This window comes from Dermacentor silvarum, chromosome 1 (assembly GCF_013339745.2).
Source record: "Dermacentor silvarum isolate Dsil-2018 chromosome 1, BIME_Dsil_1.4, whole genome shotgun sequence".
In the NCBI taxonomy this organism is placed as follows: Eukaryota; Metazoa; Arthropoda; class Arachnida; order Ixodida; family Ixodidae; genus Dermacentor; species Dermacentor silvarum.
Window position 1 is genome coordinate 122130449 of NC_051154.1, and position 20242 is coordinate 122150690.

A 20242-nucleotide genomic window follows, 5' to 3' on the forward strand; every position below is an offset into this window, starting at 1 on the left:
TCCTCCCTCGCGTGCCCTACCTTGAGCTACAGTGTACTAGAAGGGGGCAGTGGGCTTACTCAGCCGCTCCTCTGACGCAGTCAGCGTCGCATCCAAGAGGTGGCGCCACTGGCAACTTCAATGGAAGCTTTGCTTGCAGAAGCTTTGATTTTCCTTGCGTTTCTGGCGGTTCAGTTCGAAGCAGTTCACACTCTTATTTGTTTTTAGATTTGGCGTACTTGACAGTCTTTACATATTTTTAGCAAGCACTATATTTGTTTAGGCCACATGATATTTGCCATATTAGAACCTTGTGGAAAAGGAAGACGGCAACTCTTGGGCAATTTGCTGCCTATCCTAACTCTTAGACCTTTTGTGCAAAGAGCTCGTCGCTGACGGATGTTGCTTATGCGGAAGGGGCCTTCGAATTTTTCGAATTATCGGGCAATCGTAAAAAAGAATTTGAAAACGGTTTCATGCCGTGTCGACCTAATGTAAAATTTTGTCAGAAAGAAAACAGTGCGTGCATACTTCCCAGCTGGGCTCAAAAAAAAAAAAAATCAGGCATGCTAACCAGGTTTGTGCCTTTGCTTAGCCAAAATGAATATGTATATATGGCTTAAATATTTCATTGTTCCACTTTAGTTGTTCCATGCTTCACAGTAGCCTTCTGCGTTTGTTATTAACCATCATTACGCCGGCACACATTTGTTAAATGAAATCAGGTTTGTTTTTTCCATAAAGAAATGGAGGGAGGCCTGAACAAAAAGTGAAAACTAGTTCACTTGACAAAGGCTCCGGCCTATGCTCATGTACAGTTATATAAGGGTAAGCAAAATGAAGTTAACAGGGCTGTTGCTGACACAAAGCTTTTATTTGCAAGATTTAAGTACAGCAAGCCATTGTTTCATGCACTTCAACTCATGTGCAATGGTTCAACTTCAGCTGCTTGGCCCTCTGCCGCTTTCCTGCCTTGTCATAGTTAATTCCTTTCACATAAGAATGCAGACGTGTGACAATGTAAAAACTAATTATTTTAGGTGTGAGGCTAAGAGCGTGCACATTGCAGCCAACTTCGAGGGAAAGCTTACTCTTAACAACTTCCAGCATATCCATAACGCTGTCAGAGTGTAGCTCACTCTGAGAGAAGCCTTCTGTGAAAAGATCCTCTAGAATTTTCACAAAGCCGTACAGCTGACTGGAGGGATAAAGGAGGCCTCTTTGGTCACAGAAGTTTGTTAGCCGGGCAAGTTGAAAACTTTCGCCTGGTGGCGTCATAGTGAGCAGCTTTATGCATTCTTGACATTTTGTGCTGGAAAGGACGATACACTTCCGCGCAACATAGCCCGCAATGTGGTAAGTGAGCCTCGAGTCGCTTCTGGCCACGTGCTGGTTATGGTCGTTTGATACCCGCAGGCCTGTGCAATGCTGGGGTACCACGTTTGTGTGGCCTCCGTGGCAGTAGAGCTAGCAGCAGTTTGACTGCACTCATTTCTGTCACCTGATGCTTCGAGAGAGTCAACTTCCAGTAAGGAGGCCAGTGTACCTTCTTCGCAGTTTCCTTCACTAACTAACCTAACTAGACCATAAAAAGAAAAACAATTCACAGTGATCAGGAACTACGTTGGAGTTGAGCACAAAACGTGGCTCGTAATGGAGCTCGCATACTGCGCTCGTGTCGTCCAGGGGAGGTTCTATGGAGGTTCTTTTCCCACTCTTTCCGCCTATTTTTATCCTTCGGGACGCCAAACAAGGACAACTTCGGCCCATCCTTCACATAAACATAGCCTGTTTGGCACCCAGGCGCGTAACAGTGGTTTTGTCGATGCCGCGGCATGGCTCAGTTACTGCAAGGCATACTAATTTCGTGCAGGTTATGTGCGAAAAAAACACTGAAGGGAAAAAAAAAACCACGGGACGACGTCCACAGAAAAAAACAACGCAGTTCAGCAACTCCAACTAATATGATCGGGCACTGGGCGGGCACTAGGCAGCTGCGCCGTCGCACCCACGTTCCATTGAAACCGACGCCAGCGCCGCCGCTCGGGCTATTGGACAAGCTCATATTTGTGACATTCGTGGAGCCGCCGCATCGCATAGCCTCCGCCAGAGAGTAAGCCCACTGCCCCCTTCTAGTACACTGTACTTGAGCCGCGATTGCCGGCTCACCATCGTACGCTTTCGCACGCACACACAGCGTACGGCGCGCGGCGACGATTTTATCGCCGTTGGACATTATACGGAACCTCACGGCGACTGCAGAAATGCGCTTGGAGTGTCCATATAATTGCTATCGCAATAAAATGCGCGCAATTAGATGTAATGGGATAATAATGGGTGCACTACGTTACTTCAAGAAGCACGGCCAGTGTTACAGAAGAAACCGGTACTTCTATTCTGGAGACGCGAGAAATGGCACGTTCTTCGTCGCATTTCCGGCAAGGCATAACCGCCGCGGTAGCCCAGTGACTATTAAGAAATTAATATTATAGTGTTTCACGTGCCAAAACCACGATCTCATTATGATGCACGCCGTAGTAGTGGGGGATTCCGGAATAATTTGGACCACCTGGGGTTCTTTAATGTGCACCTAAACCTAAGTACACGGGTGTTTTCGCATTTCGCCCCCATCGAAATGCGGCCGCCGTGGTAGGGATTCGATCCCGCGACCTTGTGTTTAGCAGCCAAACACCATAGCCACTAAACTAGCAACCACGACGGGTCCCAGTGCCTATGGCGTTGCGCTGCTGAGCTCGAGGTCGCGGGTTCGATTCGCGACCGTGGCGACCACATTGTGATGGGGGGCGAAATGCAAGAACGCTTGTGTAGTTCGATTTAGGTGCACGTTAAAGAACCCCAGGTGGGCCAAATTATTCCGGAGTCCACCAACAACGGCGGCGCGTCTCATAATCAGATTGGGGTTTTGGCACGTGAAGCACCAGAATATTAACCTTTTTTTTTTTTTTTTTTTTTGGGGGGGGGGGGGGGTGGCAAGGCAACCTTCCACTGCAATACTCTAGACTGTCGAGAGCGCACGCCACCATCTGCCTGTGAGCACTAGGGAAGTTGCAGCGTCTTCTGTCTGTACCTGTTTGCAACAGTGAAAATGCAACAAAAAAAGAAACGAAAAAAAAAATCAGAGCCCTTTCACTACTGTGAAGATGGAAACCAGCGAAGCTGTGACTATGGTGGGTCTGCTATTGTTAATATTGCTATAGTGAATTGATATATTATCATTATTGACTATATTGAGCGTATTCGGCATGTTCGTCAAAGAGCAAGGACACCGGCGTCTTGTTTTCGCCCGGCGCGATGGCCAAGTAGTGCGTTTGCTGCGCCAAGTCCGCCCCATCGTCATAGACTAGCGTATGAGCCACAGCATTCATAGCCGCAGCACACTGCACGGCATCGTCAGGATCCTGACTTCAGGATCCTGGAAGATGTGGTTAAACGAGCGTCCGTCCCATAGCGAGTCCAAAGGGCAACTGCTGATGACAGCGCTAGCGCGATCTCTACGTTACGAGACAAAGGGACACAACGATTGGTGGGGCGTGTCGCCGCCGAGTATCGCGACACTTGTGAAAGAGGCATCGGCGGTGGTGAGGGGTATAACAATGGGTCATCCATCATCCGTTTTGACACCTGTGCTAAGGCACAACTGGCGGGAAACCACTACGCAGATAGAGCCAAACCACCAAGCACATGGAGCCAAAGCAAATGCTGATGATGATAGTTTTTTCTACACGCGGACACGATCCTGGGGAACCTAGCCCTTAACAGCTTCGCTGTAAAACACTTTCTGACGCACAAATGTGGTGGGAGAAAACGAACGACCAGAATGGCTTTGGGAAAAGCCATCTGCCCTTTCTGTTTCACTGCCCATGTCAGACAGCTTGCATTGATACAGCTCACGTCGACCTCAATTGGCATCGTTCGATACCTTACGGATCCAAACATTAATTGACTGATAGTTAACGGAAGTTGCAGAAGTAAAGCCTTGACGAAAAATTGCAATAACTGAATATGATAGATGAAGACAAATACCGACCAATAAAGCTAGTAATGTTAATGTTTCGGCTCCCTGGCGGACAGCCTTGTTTGCAGTAAAGTTAACAGCGACGAAACGGTCACTTTAGTACAATTCACGGCAGGAACCAGATACCTAGCGTACGTTGGTGTCAAATTCCCATTGTGTCGTCCACTTGGATGCCGAAGAGGAGCTGCGATTTACGATCCAGTTGTAAGCGAAGCAATAACCCGTGTCTTTCGGCCTCATAATCACCTACTCAGAATAAGAATCACCGACTCAGCTCATGACTAACAACAACATTTTGTCTTTAGATAAGCGGAGAGCTGTCGCTAAACAAAATATCTTACTATTGCTCTCGAATCGTTTTAATATCAGCCCCAACTCATACTTACGCACTCATTTGTCACGACCAACACGGCACGATCATAGTTTTCACATAGCACCACAATTTGCTCGCACTGCGCTTTTTCATCATTCGTATTTCCCTCGCACTATAACACAGTGGAACACGTTGCCTGAAATTCTGGTAGTGATTGATGATGTGAAGGCGCTTGAAAGTGTGTTATTGAACCATTTTTTAATAATGATATTGTCTTTTAACGTCTTACCAAAGTTATGTTTCCTCTAGGGTTATCACATTTTTTTCTTTTTTTGCATGTCCTTGAATTTTGTTTTGCACTACGTTCTTGTTGTATGTCCACCTGTTTGGTCCTCGGACTGCAGTATATCATAAATAAATTAAACATAAGACGTCCAGTTAAAGCATGTGCCAGCCCTAAAATGTCGTCATGGACTCGTCGATGTGAACGATGGAATGAAGAAAGAAAATGTTCTTGTGTGGGGTACGCAATTTAAGTGCGTGCAATTCTCATATGCCTTCATCGGCGAAACGTCGATATACGCCTCAAACTTCACAGAAACGGCACGAAAATGCGACACTGGTAAAACAGACACGTGTTGTAAAAAAAGATTTAAAAAATTGTCAGTGCGCTTTTTTTTACCGTCGCTTGACATCGAAACTGCGACGGGCACTATTAATTGGAACGATGGGAATGTGTCACCATTGTACACTGTGTCTAGGCCACGTCAGGCGTCGTGCTTAAGTGACTGTTTTATCGCTTTAAAAAAAATTCTGAGGTTTTACGGACCGGAACCACAATCTGATAATGAGACACACCGTAGTTGGGAACCTTGGAATAATTTTGACTGTGTAGGGTTCTTTATCATGCACCCCGTGAACGTTTTATTGCTTTACTATGCGGGAAAAGGCTCACTTGCGATAGCCGTAACATTAACCTAACCAACTTTTGCGGTTGATGCTTGTCGTTATTCATCATGTACCACTATTACCTGACACTCTCTACTCCTTCATACTTTTGATTTCAGTGGATATGCGCAATCTTTGTTTTTTTCTTTCTCCAGAGCGATGCCACCAATGGGACTTTCGGATGAAGCAGCGTTCACATTTGAGGCTGGAGTTCCGTCTGTTTTCTTCCAATTTATGGCAAGTAGCCCACCACCGTTAAAGTTGCGATGGTTCCTCTCTCTCGCTCTCTGTCTCTCCATTTCGGAGCAATGAAAGAAATATATCTTGCATACTCTTTCAACTGTGCATAGTATGTGCTCTACTTAAGTCCTTTGTCCGCCATAAAAAGAAGTGTTATAGTTCGTGTTGCCCTTACGCCGATTTTCGGTCACGGAAGACACGAGCTGATGACGAGTCAGGGAAACACCGCGAGCAACAGGACGCAGATAAGAGCGGCGCTCTTTTATAGTTCTCTCAATCATGTTACTTGCACTGTTGTTTTTCGTTATGAATTAGCTCAACCAAATCTAAGTTTTACTGATGACAAGAAGAAAGGCAACGACGGAGGAGCTTTGGTGGCTCAGTGGCTATGGCGTTCGATCTGCTGATGAACACCAGGTCGCGGGTTCAATTCTCAGCCGCGGCGGCCGCATATCGCAGGGAGCGAAATGACAAATAGCACGTCTACTCAGATTTAAGTGCACGTTAAAGAACCTCAGGTGGCCAAAATTAAATCGAAGTGCTCAACTGCGGCGTCTCTTCATAGCCGCACTGTTCTATGGTACAGCAAACCGCACGATTCATTCAATCAATCAATAATTAACCAATCAGCGGTTCGCAAAGATGCGTTAATGTCACCGATAACGTTAATGTATCCCCCCAACTAGCCCATAATATTCATATTCGAGTCTTAATCACCGGCGGGGAAGAGGACGAGACAACACACAAAATGACGCAAAATGACGCAGTTGCTAGCCAACGCACGAGCTTTGTCGTCCTTTCATTCTTTACTCTAATTTCAGCGCTGTTCTTTCACTGCGTTTGGCGAAAGCGTGCACTGACATCGCGTTTTGCCAGCACCGTTGAGGATATCGCAGCACATGCACGCGTTGAAGGTACGAAGGTCTGAACGCAATGATATCAAAGGAGGCAGGAGCACCATACGTTTTTCGTCATCATAGTGAATCTACGACAGTGAGTTCAGCAGTTCGCAGGGCTTTCGGACATGTATGGATTAATGAATACGCCGATCTCTCCTTGTTTATGAACGAAAACTGTACGTCAGGTAACGCGCCATAACCCTAGATGCTTCGACCTTCGGGCATCTTCAAGGGGATTATGCTATACCCGCGCCCGTTATGATTGGATACCCGACAAACAAGATAAGGTGGAAACGACCCTATCGAAAAACGCGACATGCAGGAATGAACAAAGCGTAGCGTGACATTTCTGCCGTCGTCGGCACAGCCCGCACAGAAGTGTATGTTTACACGTACACACGACTTTACTACACTAATTCTTTGTGCAGCACCGGCACGCGGCAGACAGCTTGTACCCGGCCCAGGGAACAGCCTACGACTCGTACATGCTGGTGGAACGGTTGGTGGACCCCAGGTTTCGCATGAGTCGCATGCAGGCGCAGGCGTCTGCACTGTTGGCTCGTCTCTGGGCTGACCGCACGTTCCTCCCGATGGATGTACTCGAGCTGGCCGAGTGGATCAGTTCCCGTGCCAAGAACTTCACCAACTTCCACAAGACGGTCATCGATGCACACCAGTTGAAGCTCGGTCGGTGGTTTGCTTCTTTCTCGCTTGCTTACGACCATACCTCGTATCAGCCGATGCTGCGCTACTTACCAAGTGACGGCAAAACGGATGATTATAGAAGATGGGGAGCATTGAACTTGCCTCACTCGATCGTACTCAAACTTGTTGAACCGAAGATGCATTGGCTGGATAAGATTGATGTTGTGACAACGTTGTAAAATTGCAGCGGATAACTTATAGCAGTCAAAACCATTTAAAACTGAAAAAGTTTTGCCGTTGGCTGATCGCGCTGTTTCAAAGCGACCAGGGCACCAAACAGGGTGGGACAATAACTAGAGTTAATTTTTTTTTGAGAATGCACGGTGAGAATGCAGCACCAAATCGTCCAAATCACCACCTCATTGTGACCGTTTCATATTCAATGTGACCAAAGTTTTTGCTAAGCTGATGTGTCAACCGTCAACACACCAAAAGCTAACTCGGTTATTCTCTTGCAGGGCCTATCCACCAAGCCGCAGATCAGTTTGTCGATGCTGGGCGCGTGTTCATGAACTGGACTCAGAAACTCAGACAAGATCAGTAAGTATGCACCTTAACACGTCATGTACTGCACGAAGTACATTGCGAAATAATCCGGCTATTCAGTCGCAAGGTACAAGGCAGCTGCCGCTACACAGCAAACTTTGTTCGACTACCAGGGATATGGGAAAGTTTTCTCACTGCCACAAGCTTGCTTCTTTTATCCTCACCTAACACAAATCACGAATTCAAAAGGTAAATGAATAATTTGATACACATAAATACGATGCAATAACTCGTCGTATTCGTTTAAATTATTTTCATATGTTATTAGACATTCCGCGTTCCTGTCCTTACTGGATTTCTAGCGTGTTCTTTTTTTTTTTTAGTAAATAAATCTAACTAGCTAAAGGCTGTTGACCTACAGTGTGTCCCAGCTAATTCGGGCCAAGCTAACTTAAAAAAAAAATATGACGACCAACGGCGTTTTGTTAGTGGTCGCCTCGCCCATACTGGTAAATTTTTGTTGTCGTCAATGCTTAATTAATTTGTGAAAATTCATTGCCTAAATAATTATTACTTGCATAATTGCGAGAATTCGGACGTCTAATTCTGCATCGCATTCGAAAACATCATGTTCAAAAATTTCCGGGCGGCTACATCATTCCTAATTACTTTTTCTACGTTACAAAATTGTGGCGCGAAAGGCGAAGAAAAATGCGAAGCGAGCGCGACAGCAGCGCGCTTGAAAGTGGTTTCAATTAACTAGCACTGCTCGTTGGCTGCCTTGATTGGCCCGAAAAAGTGACAAGGCGATGCTGTCTTTGTTGGCTGCTCGTGCGAGCAAGCTTCCACGCGACGCTGCCTCTCACAGTCGTGCGCCACGGCTTAGGTCGGCGATAAGGAGCATGGCCGAAGCGAAGGAGAAAAAAAAAAGATGAAATAAAGAAAACGAAGGAATTCTGTTGATTACTGCTCTCTTGGCGAACCAAGAAAAAGAAAGGGAAAAAAGAGCTTCCGGGAGACACTGTTCGAGTGACGTTGCACGGCGACGTTGCGAGTAAAGCATCAGCCGGAATGATATTTCCCACAAATGGTCGCAAGAGAAGTACGACGATTGCTACGCAGTTCACAACGACCGCGCTTTAATTTTGAATTCTTTGGTTTCCGTTTTTGGTAAAAAGAACATGCCGTACTCCCATGAAGAGAGAGCCAATGTCATTCTTGCCTTAGGGGAGGGGGGGGGGGGGGAAGCAGCGGCATTGTTTTATACATGGCATCCTGGAACGCTAGCAAGTCTCTCGTTCGAAATTGCGAGATACTACGGCAGAATGGCAGCTTTTCCATTCAACCGCAATGGTCTGCAGTCATCGGCGAGGACGTGAGGAAAGAGATGTATTTGTTCTCTGAAAACCCGCGTGCCAGTGTGAGATGTGTGAGCGCCGATACTTTGGTCTCCAAATCGACAGTATATGGACGATCGTGAGAAGCAGCAACCTCCGTCCTTATCGCGTACATCTGAATCAGGCACTTGAGGCCCGAAATTTCCAATTACGGATGTACTTTGCTAATTTGACATTGGTGAGAACAGACCAAGATCGAAATTTTTTTACACAAAGTGGTCTGGATGGCCGAGGCGAGCTTTTGGCGGGACGGCAATGTAAACTGGCATAATGCTCATTACTTGAGTGACACAACCCCCTATTGGGTTCCCAAGGCATAGCACCAGGACAAATCGTCATTCAGTGTTTGGTGCGCAGTTTACGACGGAAGCGTTCTTGGCCCCGTCTTTTTTGATGCAACACTGACGGGGTCACGATACATCGAAGAGATCTTGCGTGGGCCAATTGATCACTTCCTCAGAAATGTTCCGTTAGCCAAACTCTCTGAGACTTGGTACCAACATGATGGTGCACCAGCGCACAGCAGCGGCCATGTTAAAGAAAGTCGCAGTTTCGCCCGAAAGGCGAAGCATCAATTGCGATAGCAAATTAGTAGATATGCTATACGGAGTAAGGATAGTAGTTTTATCGGCTGTATAAACTTGGACACATTCGCTTACTAACTGAATTAACAAGCATGGTGTCAGCGCGCACAAGCAAACACTCGACGATCCCACACGACGACCGCAGACAACCGCTGTTAAAACGCTGGCGTGCAGCAGCAGCGAGCGAAGGTTCGCGGGGTCTATCGCTTCAACGGAAACTGAGCGGCGAAAGCACAGCGCTTACGAAGATATGAGCCGTCTGCAGATAATTTTCAAGATACGGTGCGGGCGACCGGCCGCAGCCGCTCAATGTACAAGTGCGCAGTTGCGGGCAGAGCAGAAGACGCAGCCCCTCCCTCCCGCGTTGCCTTCCCGCTTTCCTCCTTTCGCGTAGAGACTGCCGCCAGTTCCTCTTGCGCCGTTGGTGTCCCAGCACGACGTCGCCCCCTTCCCTCCCTCCCATTCCCCCCATTCCCCCCACGGCCTTTCGCGCAATGGTCGCGTTTGCTCTCCGCCGTGCGTTCGCTCTCCGTGAAAGCGCGCGTCCCTCGCGTGCTTTCACTCGCACATACGGCTCGCGGCGACGATTTAATCGCCCTTGGACTTTATACGGAACCTCACGGCGACGATGACGACGGAGATGCCGACGACAGAAATCCGCTTGGAGTGTCCATATAATTGCTACCGCAATACAAATAGCTCGACGCCGCATTTCCGCAGCAGGGGATAGGACGGCATGGGCCCGTTTATTGGCCAACCCAATCACCAGATTTGACCACTTTGCGCACGACTGTGAGAAGCAGTGTCCTACGGCTACTTGCTCGTACGAGCAGTCAACAAAAAAAAATTGCAGTGGCTTAGCTCGGCTATGCCAGGATATACGTAGCGTTAGCAAAGGTTCAGCTGATTATTCTTAGCTTATTCTTAAGATTATTCTTAAGATAAGATTATTCTTATGAGTCAAGCTTCTCCGTTCTTCTGCGCTGTTGAGCAGCATTTGCGCTCTCCTTCTCCACTGGCAAACGCCAGTCAGAAGCGCAGCGGCTCCAGCGCAGTGTCAGACAACGACTGCACAGCGAGCGCGCGCCGGCGCCAGTGCGTCTACCACGGCTACGACGTCACTCCTCTGGAATGCGCAGACCGGCGGCGGTGAGTCGCGCGCGGCGGCGGCGGAGTGCGCGAGAGGTGCCGGCTCCGGTGGCTCCGGTGCGCAAGCCGTGTGACATCACTGATCCTTGCGCATGCGCAGCACGGCTCTTGATGTGCCGCGCGAAACGGGCTTGGCTAGGCCAGTGTAGCTAACGCTACAAAACACCATCGCCTTGTCACTTTTTCGCGCCATTCAAGCCAGCCATCGAGCAGTGCTAGTTCTTTGAAACCCCTTTCGAGCGCGCTCGCTTCACATCTTCACATCTTCGCCTTTTGCGCCACAAATTTGAAAAAGTAACTAGGAATGATGTTGCGAGCCGGAAATTTTTAGCGTGGTGTTGTCGAATGCGATGCAGAATAAAATGTCGAAATTTTCGCAATTATTCAGGCAAATTAGGCAAATAATTCTCACTAATTCACAAAGCGTTGACAACAAAATTTGCCAGTACGCGCAAGGCGACCACTAACAAAACGCCCTTTGGTCGCATCCTCGTATCTTGTCGCACTTCTAGAGCGCAGGTATTAGGCGCCTGTACCTGCGGCGAGCGTCGGCGTCGTACCTCGTAACCGAGCACCGCGAAAGATGAGAGCGAACGTGGAGCGCAGCTTGCGATGAACGACGGCGAGAGCGAACAGAGCGCGAAGAGGCAAGCGCAGGGAACCATGAGGCGGAAAGCGGAGGAAGAGGGTATGGCGAAAGCGTGAGAAGAAAAGCGTAGTGCCGCGGAAGACAGACTATAGCGACGATGGCTAGTAGATGGCGCCAGAGTAACGCGCGTCGCTAGGGTGCCTCGATGCGCTCGCTCGCCTCCGCTCTGTTCGCGGGGGCGCGCGTATCGACGCATTCTACGCGTCGTCTATTCACCAAAGCGCTGAATGAGTGGAGGTCTGTCTGCAGCGGCTGCTATGAATCGCCCCACGCGTCGCCCACGCGCTGCCTCTTGCGATCTCCCGATTTGAGAGGCAGTCGCGCCACACTTGGCTCCGTTTTGATAGTGCCGCACGAGACAAATTGTCCCCGCCAGCCAATATCGCGAAATGAAAACAGGTATAGAGCTGCGCTCAAATTTCGCATTTGGGAGTAATATTAGAGATGGGTCGCTCAGGAGTGAGCCGGATCTTGTGAGCGACTCTTTTTAAAGAGCGTGTGAGCCGTGATTCAGTAAAAGTGACCGGTGGTTCTTTTGGAGAAAGGGAGCCGGTTCTCTCTCGTTCAGTGAGCCGTTCCGAACCGTTCCGTCAGAGCCGGGTCTTCTGCTGGGTTAGGGTGCCTCGATGCCAGCGCCGCCGTTCAGGGTGGTGCCATCCTTTGACCGCCCCCGCGCCGCCACTTTCTCGCTGCGACGCCATCTTGAATCACAGCGAGTGGTTGCGATTGCTTGGTGCCGGCGCTTAGTTCGAGACACAATGCGCGCGGATGCTTCGCTGACGCTTCTACTTGCTGGACAGTGTTCAGCCGCATGAATGACAAGCTTGTCAAGTGCATCGAGTCGACATGACGGGCTGTTGTGTTCCTAAGTGCACCGGATCGACGCGTAAAGGGCTTCGTTGTTTACGCTTCCCCCGGGACCCAGAGCGAAGGAAGAGATGGGAAACCCAAGTAAAGCGGTATCACTGGAAGGCAACGGATAGCTCCTACATTTGCGAGGTAAGTGTCAAGAAAGTTTAGACTATCGCATCGTGTTTTTCATCTAAATAAGAAAGTATTCTCTGATCCTCGCTCACGTACCTACGTTCGCTCACGAACTAAGCACTGCACCGATGCTGAGTAGCCTATGGTTTGCGAGCGCGCGTCGCATAGGCTTTTGCCGTTTTGATCGGCGCAGTCTATGCGAGTAGTACCCTTATTTTAAGGACTGACGAAAATGCTTCGTCGCGAAATAGTCTTACATTAGCTACAAATCGTCATGTAAACCACCTATTTTACTTTTTCACGGGAAGCACACATCGTGCGTGTCTCTTGTTTCTTTTTTTTTTCCAGTTTCTTTTTTCGCTACTGGTTATTTGGAACTAAAGAACGCAGTGCTTCTTCTGGGGAGAGCGGCTGTTGTGTACGTGGTAAGCGAAGCATTGTGATTTTCTCTGATTTCTCAGCAGATATCTTGCTGATCTCAGGTTGTTACGTTATATAGCTGATTTTTTAGACTAATATATTTATAGCGTGGTGCTCGTAAGCCGATGGTCATTCGTGCTCATTCCCGATCGTAGTGGGTACTGTGACGGTCTTTAAATGCCTGTGCACGGTATGCCCAGGTGTAGTAGAGTTAAGGGGCATCATGGGACCAAAATGTTTCGGCGCTTTCTGGCATGGTGTCTGTTGTAGCCTGTGCATTTCTTCGAAACGTGTGAAGCGAAATAATACAGCATTACTTCCGCGAAAATTTATTTTTAAGCACTGTAATGGGTTCTCTGTACTTACAAGGCAACTTTTCATATTAATAATCACTTTTGTTGTTTTACTTGTACTTAGAAACACTTTGAAGAGGACCAGTACGAGGGAAATCGACAGGATGGGCGCCGTCGGTAAAAGTCAACAGCCCTACATCATCATGGACTATATTTTCGAAGTGAAAAACATTGCTAATCTGTATTTGACTGTCTTAGTTTCATTTACGGTTTTTGTACGCGATATGTATGCAGTCTTGTTTATTTTTTCAATGTAGTTATCAGTGTTCTAATGGCTATTTATAAAATGTTCTGTACTCGCCATCGATGTGTTTGACTGATGCAACGTATTCGATGGTAGCTGATGTATTCTGGCTGGATATCTTGATTAATATTACCCGCGGTCGCGTTTTCTTATTTGTATTCTTGTTTTCGATTTATATGTGTGTAGTAAGGCTGATGTACTCACTTGAAATCCCCCCCACTCCCCGTGTAATGAATAAATTAAAAAAAAACTCTCCCTATCCCGAATTGTGTGTGTCGAGCCTACCTTGCGATTTTTTTTTCTCGTCTTTCAACATAACCTTCAGGCGCCACACAGTACATATAATTTTTCATGTACATATCTCTTGCATGATTGACTGTACTAGACATTACTAAGTAAATGTATTTTGTGCGTCGTTTTTTTTCTTGTGTGTACTACGCAAGATTGACACAGACAAGTTACGTTACATGTTTCTCTACAGCACCAACTAAACCTTATTTTCACATCGCAGTTATTTTTACACCAGCTTAATCCTGTCGGCACACAGTTTTGTGGGCAAAAAAAGCAAAATTGCGCGTAGATATCGTCAAATAAATGCAACGAACGCGAAGAGCACGCGCAACGCAAGGGAAACTAACCGTCGTGCGCGAGTGGCTGGCTACGGTAAAGGAGGCGTGACATGTAAGCCAAAATACAACAGCGAAAAAGAAAAACTTCCACACACAGGGGGTCGCAAACCTTATATACCAAGCATCGAAGCGCAAAAAAAAAATAGTGCGTATTTCAAACATACACACGGCATATTAAATGTGATTGAATTAGGCAACTTGGGGCATGTTCCCGGCGCCATACATTTACGTCTTGGACCTTCGACGAGTTAACGGCTATTGGTTATAAAGATGTGCAGATGCGATACCGATAAAAAAATCCTCATCAAGGCAAATCACTTGGAAGTGCGCCGCGAGTAACACTATTTATGAACGCAAGCGTAGCCGAGTCTCAGCTCGTGTGACTCAATATGGCGGCGCCAGCGGGGTTGTCTCCACCCTGGACGGCGGCGTTGGCATCGAGGCACCCTATATGCTGGGTGCGACTTCCGCGCCATCTATTAGCAGTGCGAGAAAGCAACTGCCCTCCCACCCTTCCTCGCAGGAGTCGCCTTCACCCCTTCGCCTTCGGCTGTCTTTTGAGCCGCTCTATTTGAAGAACGAGTGAATCGTGGTTTAAGTGAGCGGCGGTTCTTTCGGAGACAGGAAGCCCGTTCTCTCTCGTTCAGTGAGACGTGACGAACCGTTCCGCAATGAGATGGGTCGCTCAGAATGGAGCCGGATCTTTTGAGCCGGTCTTTTAAAGAGCGAGTGAGCCGTGGTTCAGTAAGTGAGCAGCGCTTCTTTCGGAGAGAGGATGCCGATTCTCTCTCGTTCAGTGAGCCGGGCCGAACCGGTCCGTCAGAGCCGGGTCTTCTGCTGGGTTTCGAGGTTTCGATTTCTGACCGACGAATGGTGGCCGACGTAGGCAGACTCGCGCTACTCGTACTCGCTCGCAGTGTGTGGTGTGCGCAGCAGTCCCTTTTGTATTGTCACGTTGCTGTGTAACTCGCTCGGCGAGCATCGTCTGCCCCCGGAGAAATTGTCACGCTGCACGGCGCAGCCGAAGGAGAGGAAGTAGAAGTGTGCGCGAGGAGCTGGTCGCTGCCTGATGGGCTTGGATGACCGTCCTGTCCCTTGTGCTACGCTATTAACCATCCATCATTCTTGTAAATAAATCCATCTCATCCGTTACAGTATTTTGTGCGTCCTACGGTGTGACACCCGATGCCACCGAAGGGAGAAGTAAAGAAGCCTTAATTGGCGAAGGATGTTACCGTTCGTTGCCAGCTGCTGTTCGAACGATGTCTCACGACTCTCACTGATCGCACATCGTGCGCTGGTGCAACAACACTTCGAAGATGGTCTTCCGTGTCTTTAAAGGCAACAGGTGAACGTGCAGTTTACGTTCTGGTCTTCATTTGTGCTAATTAGTGTAGTCATGAAAATGTCGCCCATGGCATCCACTTCTGTGCATTTTCTGAGCGTGTATCATTAGCACGTCAATAAAACGAGGTCAATGAGCTGTTGTGTTGTAATAGAACTTCATTTCTTTTTTTTCTTTTTTTTTTTTTTGCCCTGGCGCATGATGGCATGATCGCCGGTATCACGCATGCGCTCAAGAGAAAAAAAAAGCGAGAAAAAAAAACGAGAGATACGTGTGGCAGTTTTGTGGATTTTTCATATGATTTTTGTATTGTACTTCAAGAAATGATTTCGACATTCATTTTGCATGGCGTTACAGCTCGCTTATATTATACTGAGCTTGCGCATGTGAATAAATGAATAAAGTTGAAAGATTATGTACAATAACTTTGTGTTCTTATTTTGACCAAAGTTGATTTTAAAGTACCACAAATACAGAAAAGCGCCTGCAATGACGATGAAGTTACATATTTTTTTTTCTTAAAAAAGTACGTCGCATTCTGCCTGTTACAGTATCATACGCATTTTATCCCCAATATCAGAAAACAAAGTTTCATTACAACTAAAAATTCATGCTTTTAAAATATGTAAATATATTCTCTAAACATAGCGAAAATACCAATAACACGGTTATTCAATTATGCATATATCGTTTTTTTTTTCAAAACCAAATAACTATAGAATATGCATAACACAGGTTATTAAGTGAACCCGCGAGCCGTTCAATTGAACCGGTTCATTTCAGTGAGCTGATCCGTTCCGAGCCGCTCACTGAAGTGAGCCGTTTTGCCCGTCTCTAGGGAGTATCGTAATCGTCGGTGATTTTTTTTAAAGTAGCTTGGCCCGAGTTAGCAGGGACACACTGCATAGTAGTGAAAACCTCTGAGCAGGAAACGAAAGCGTCTAAATGCGTTCTCTAACACTGTTGTCGCAAAACGTCATGAATCATTAAAGCGGTTCTCGTTGAATGTCCTCAAAAGAGTCGTGCTGCGGGCCTTTATTATGACACCTATGTCTAAAGCGCAAGTGCAATCACGACTGTACCCTGAAGCTGGATCAATTTTTGTTAGGACAAAGTGCGCGGAATGCTATCCTTCTGAGCGTGTGCCTGCATCCGCAATACCTCAGTCCTCGAGTGTTCGTGCGTTTCCTTTGCAGCGTGAATGACAACAAAGCACAGTCTATTTTATAACGGTGTACTTAGGAATACTTTAAGGTTTGTTATTCTTAGAGGCGATAGTATGCAGTCCAGAACATCAACGCCGTTTGGAAGGCACTCACACGTGCGTAGCACTTTAAACAGCGCTAATTGAAGGTGGTTTCCCCGCAATAAGAGGACGCGTGCAGAGAAGCCCACCTCGCATATTCCAGCCAGTATCGGGAATATTCATGTGAGCATGTAAAGCAGAAAACGCTACCATGACAATGTTGAGTGCCGTTTAAATAAATGCGCATGAAGCGCGATTCGAACCTGATCCCTCTTTTGAGCGTTAGTGCGCCATCAGGACATCGGTTAAAATATTTCTTCGGCATGCACTCAAGAAGATTAAATCCGTCACAATCAAGCATATAATGAGTGCGCTGGGCGCTCGACGATGGTGACGATTGTAGCGCGCAGAAGCGGAATGATAATGTGCCAAATTGGACTTATCAAAGACACCACTGGTAGAGATCTAAGGTAGTATGGAGACGATCCCAGATTTACTCGGGAGTTCAAAGATTGCGAATTGGCTGGCATAGTGGAAGCTCAGCCAAAGGCTCTCGGAGGATAGTAGAACGTTGTCGAATGGCTGGGCGCACGAAATTTTGAAAAGCTGTTAGCTACATCTTGTTTATTCTTTTCTGTCAATAGTGCGAAAGAGCCACAATGATTGCTGTCTCAAAGCATTACAAACGTCTCGCTGGCACAATATACGGAGCAATTTCGGAGCAAGTACTCGGTAAGAGTCTGCACTGGAACTTGACAAATATGGCAGCGTTTTTACGTTGGAGAGCACTTATGTGTCCCCCCCCCCCCCCCCTAAAGCTTCATCTAAGGGTTGTCCCTTAGATGGGTTGTCCCACAACCAGACTTTGCGAAGTCTGGTCGCGAACCTCTTGCCGGTGATTGAAAGATATTGTGGGTGACGGCGCACATACAGTTGATCACAATGCACATATGTATGCAAAAAGAAATATGCTAGGTGAGAGGAAATGCGGGGAAGAACCATTTTCTTCAATATTGGTCTTGGAAACCCCTTCTTTATGAGCTGGGCGTAGACTTAACCATGCGCATTTCTCAGAAGAGGAAAAATAAAATCTACGACGTTTCGCGGCAGTTAGCTTGTCTAGGTAAAATAATTAATGCGAGGTTGAACTGCAATGACAGTGAATGAGGGGCCCCAGCTTCTGCAGGTATAGGCGCTGTCTTCATGACCTCTTAGTGCTGTACGTGATTGGGTGTGTGGGAGAAAAAGGAGAGAGAAAGTGGGCGGGAAGACAACGTAGAAAACGTCTGACTGCATTTGACAAACTGCAAGCTAATGGGAAAACCACTTGGAGAATACGTGTATTGCTGTTCGTCCTACCTATTTGCTTCAGACGCCTGATATACTGCTTGATGAACTTGCGTAGTCGATGTCTTCGTACTGCCAACAATTCGTTACCGTCACTAAGCACGGAATCGATTTATATATGCATATGTTGCGTCCCGCTCATGATTAACAAATTTCTTGGCGGCGAACGTTCTGAAAGATCTCTTCTTGCAATGCGGAGATGACGAATGTGTCTGCGTAGTACGAGAAGATAAGCAAAAATTAAACTGACTGAGACTCTTGGCATTTAAAGTAGAAGCAATATGACTATAGCTTAGGTACAAAAGTGATTGATAGTAAGAGAGCCAGTTTGTTTATTCAAAGCACTGCTCTGATCGAGGGCTCTGCGGCAGCACTCGTCTTGTGACTTAACCCTATACCATTTTCTTCACAGCCCCATGTACGCGCGCATCTACAACGACATCGTTATCCAGCTCCCGAAGGTCTTCATCACACCTCGCGGTATCCCCACTCGACACATCTCGCACAAGTAAGTCTCCTGTACCAGGCGTCACTCGGCACAGCTACAAGGGCAGATGTTATGCAGCGTATAGTATTTGCCGACCTTGTGTTGAGAACTGCTGTTCTAAAACCCGATAAATAGTCGCCCTGAGCGCGGAGTATATAGGCCAGGGGCTCGCTTATGACAAGCATTTGCAGAAGATCTCGAACAGCGTGCAGGCGTGCGGTGGTCTCGGACTCGGTGGCTCGCTGCTCAACTGCGAGCTTCACGGACAACACAAAGATTGTTTTATACAAGGCGTGGTCATTCATTCGCAAGTTCGCGAGGCTCGATCACGGAATGGACGCTGCGACCACGCGCGCAGAGCACCACATAAAGCCATTTTCTTGATAACTCGCTTCTCAAAGCGTTCCCATTATCCTTTCAGTCACACTTACCGCTGTTATCAGAAATAACGTTTCACAAAGCGTCGGGGTCGGCGGCTCTGCGACGAACCTCTTCGGACTGATTGGCATCCCGGAGAAAGCCGAAGGCGGGCGGTCATTTGAAACAGCGACGACCTACCCGCTATTAACACTGGCAGTGGGTCGTCGTTTCTCCTGGAAGGCGAGGGACCGCAAGAGCAATCAACCCATTCGCGCAGACCGGGATCACGGACGCCCTTTGGAAAGCGTTCTCGTTCTGCGCCGTGACTTGCGCTTTCATCGTGTGCTTGTCTTTGTCCCGCACACATTCCACTGAAGTGGAGTCTCATCACAATGGCATGGTTGGATGGATAGCTAGCATAGTCGGCAGCTTACAAGGGCAAGAAAGCATCGCGGAAACGTCAAGCGATGGAGCTGTGAGCTCGCGTGTCTTGACTTCTCTTTCGTCGTTCACGCGATTTTTCCTTCCAATCAACTTTGTGTTGTGGTTATTCTCTCGAGCCGGCTGGGGAGTGATCGCCAACCGCTCCTCCTCATGCTTCTCGATATCGAATCATTGTGAACGATGGGTGCAGGAACCTGCTGTACTCGCCAGGGGGCCTCCCCTTCCCCGGCCTCCAGGACCTCATCCGGCAGCGGCCCATCGACGAGGATGCCTTCGGTCACATGGTGGCACTCATCACCGAGAGCATCGTCCAGGCTTCGGAACTCCTCCACTTTTCGCCCATTGCGTGATAATAAATTCACAGCAGCACTTCTCCTCCTATTTTTATTTTCTGAAAGAATCGAACGCGAGTGGAGAGCGCTCGCTGTCGACATTTTCTAGAGTTACTGTATATGGCTCCCACACTTCGTAGCATATACAGAAACTCTAACATATCCATACGACGTGCGTTCCGCACGGCTATTAACATCATAATTAAATTATAGAGTTTAGCTTCACGAAGCAACTTATGCCGCATTGTGGTGGCTCGGAATAATTTCGACCACCTGGGGTTTTTTAACGTGTAACCAAGCGCAACACAAACGAGTTTTTAATTCCACCCACACTGGAATGCGACCGCCATTATCGTCAGCATCAGCAGCCTGTTCAAGCTAACAATAGCTCTTTTTCAGCAATCTCCAGTTACCTCACTCCTGCGACAGCGGACTCCATTCTGTCCCAGGTACGAACACACTATGGCGGCAAGCTTCCAGCAGTGGCGTGCCGCGCGGCAGCTTTAAAAGTTTTCAGAATGACCAACGGCTCGGCACCGATGCCGCCACTACAGGCACTGCGCACACCTCCGTGACGTTAACACCGAAACTTAGTTTGAGCAGCGCAAGCGCGTTGTTTTTTTACTGCATCTTACTTGACCATGCGAAAGGCTTCGACCGAGTAGC

General features: G+C 47.7%; 1 protein-coding gene across 1 annotated transcript in view; it reads left to right on the forward strand.

Annotated features, from left to right (window-relative positions):
* Positions 1 to 19597, forward strand: part of LOC119455645 (glutamate carboxypeptidase 2) — a 66593-nt gene extending 46996 nt beyond the window's left edge. Inside the window, exons 11-15 of the mRNA XM_049667164.1 lie at positions 5432 to 5513; positions 6844 to 7102; positions 7579 to 7660; positions 18366 to 18461; positions 19435 to 19597. Coding sequence (XP_049523121.1) covers positions 5432 to 5513; positions 6844 to 7102; positions 7579 to 7660; positions 18366 to 18461; positions 19435 to 19594 — 679 coding nt within the window. The 3' untranslated portion in view covers positions 19595 to 19597. The remainder of the gene's footprint in view (positions 1 to 5431; positions 5514 to 6843; positions 7103 to 7578; positions 7661 to 18365; positions 18462 to 19434) is intronic.
* The last annotated feature ends 645 nt before the right edge of the window (positions 19598 to 20242 follow it).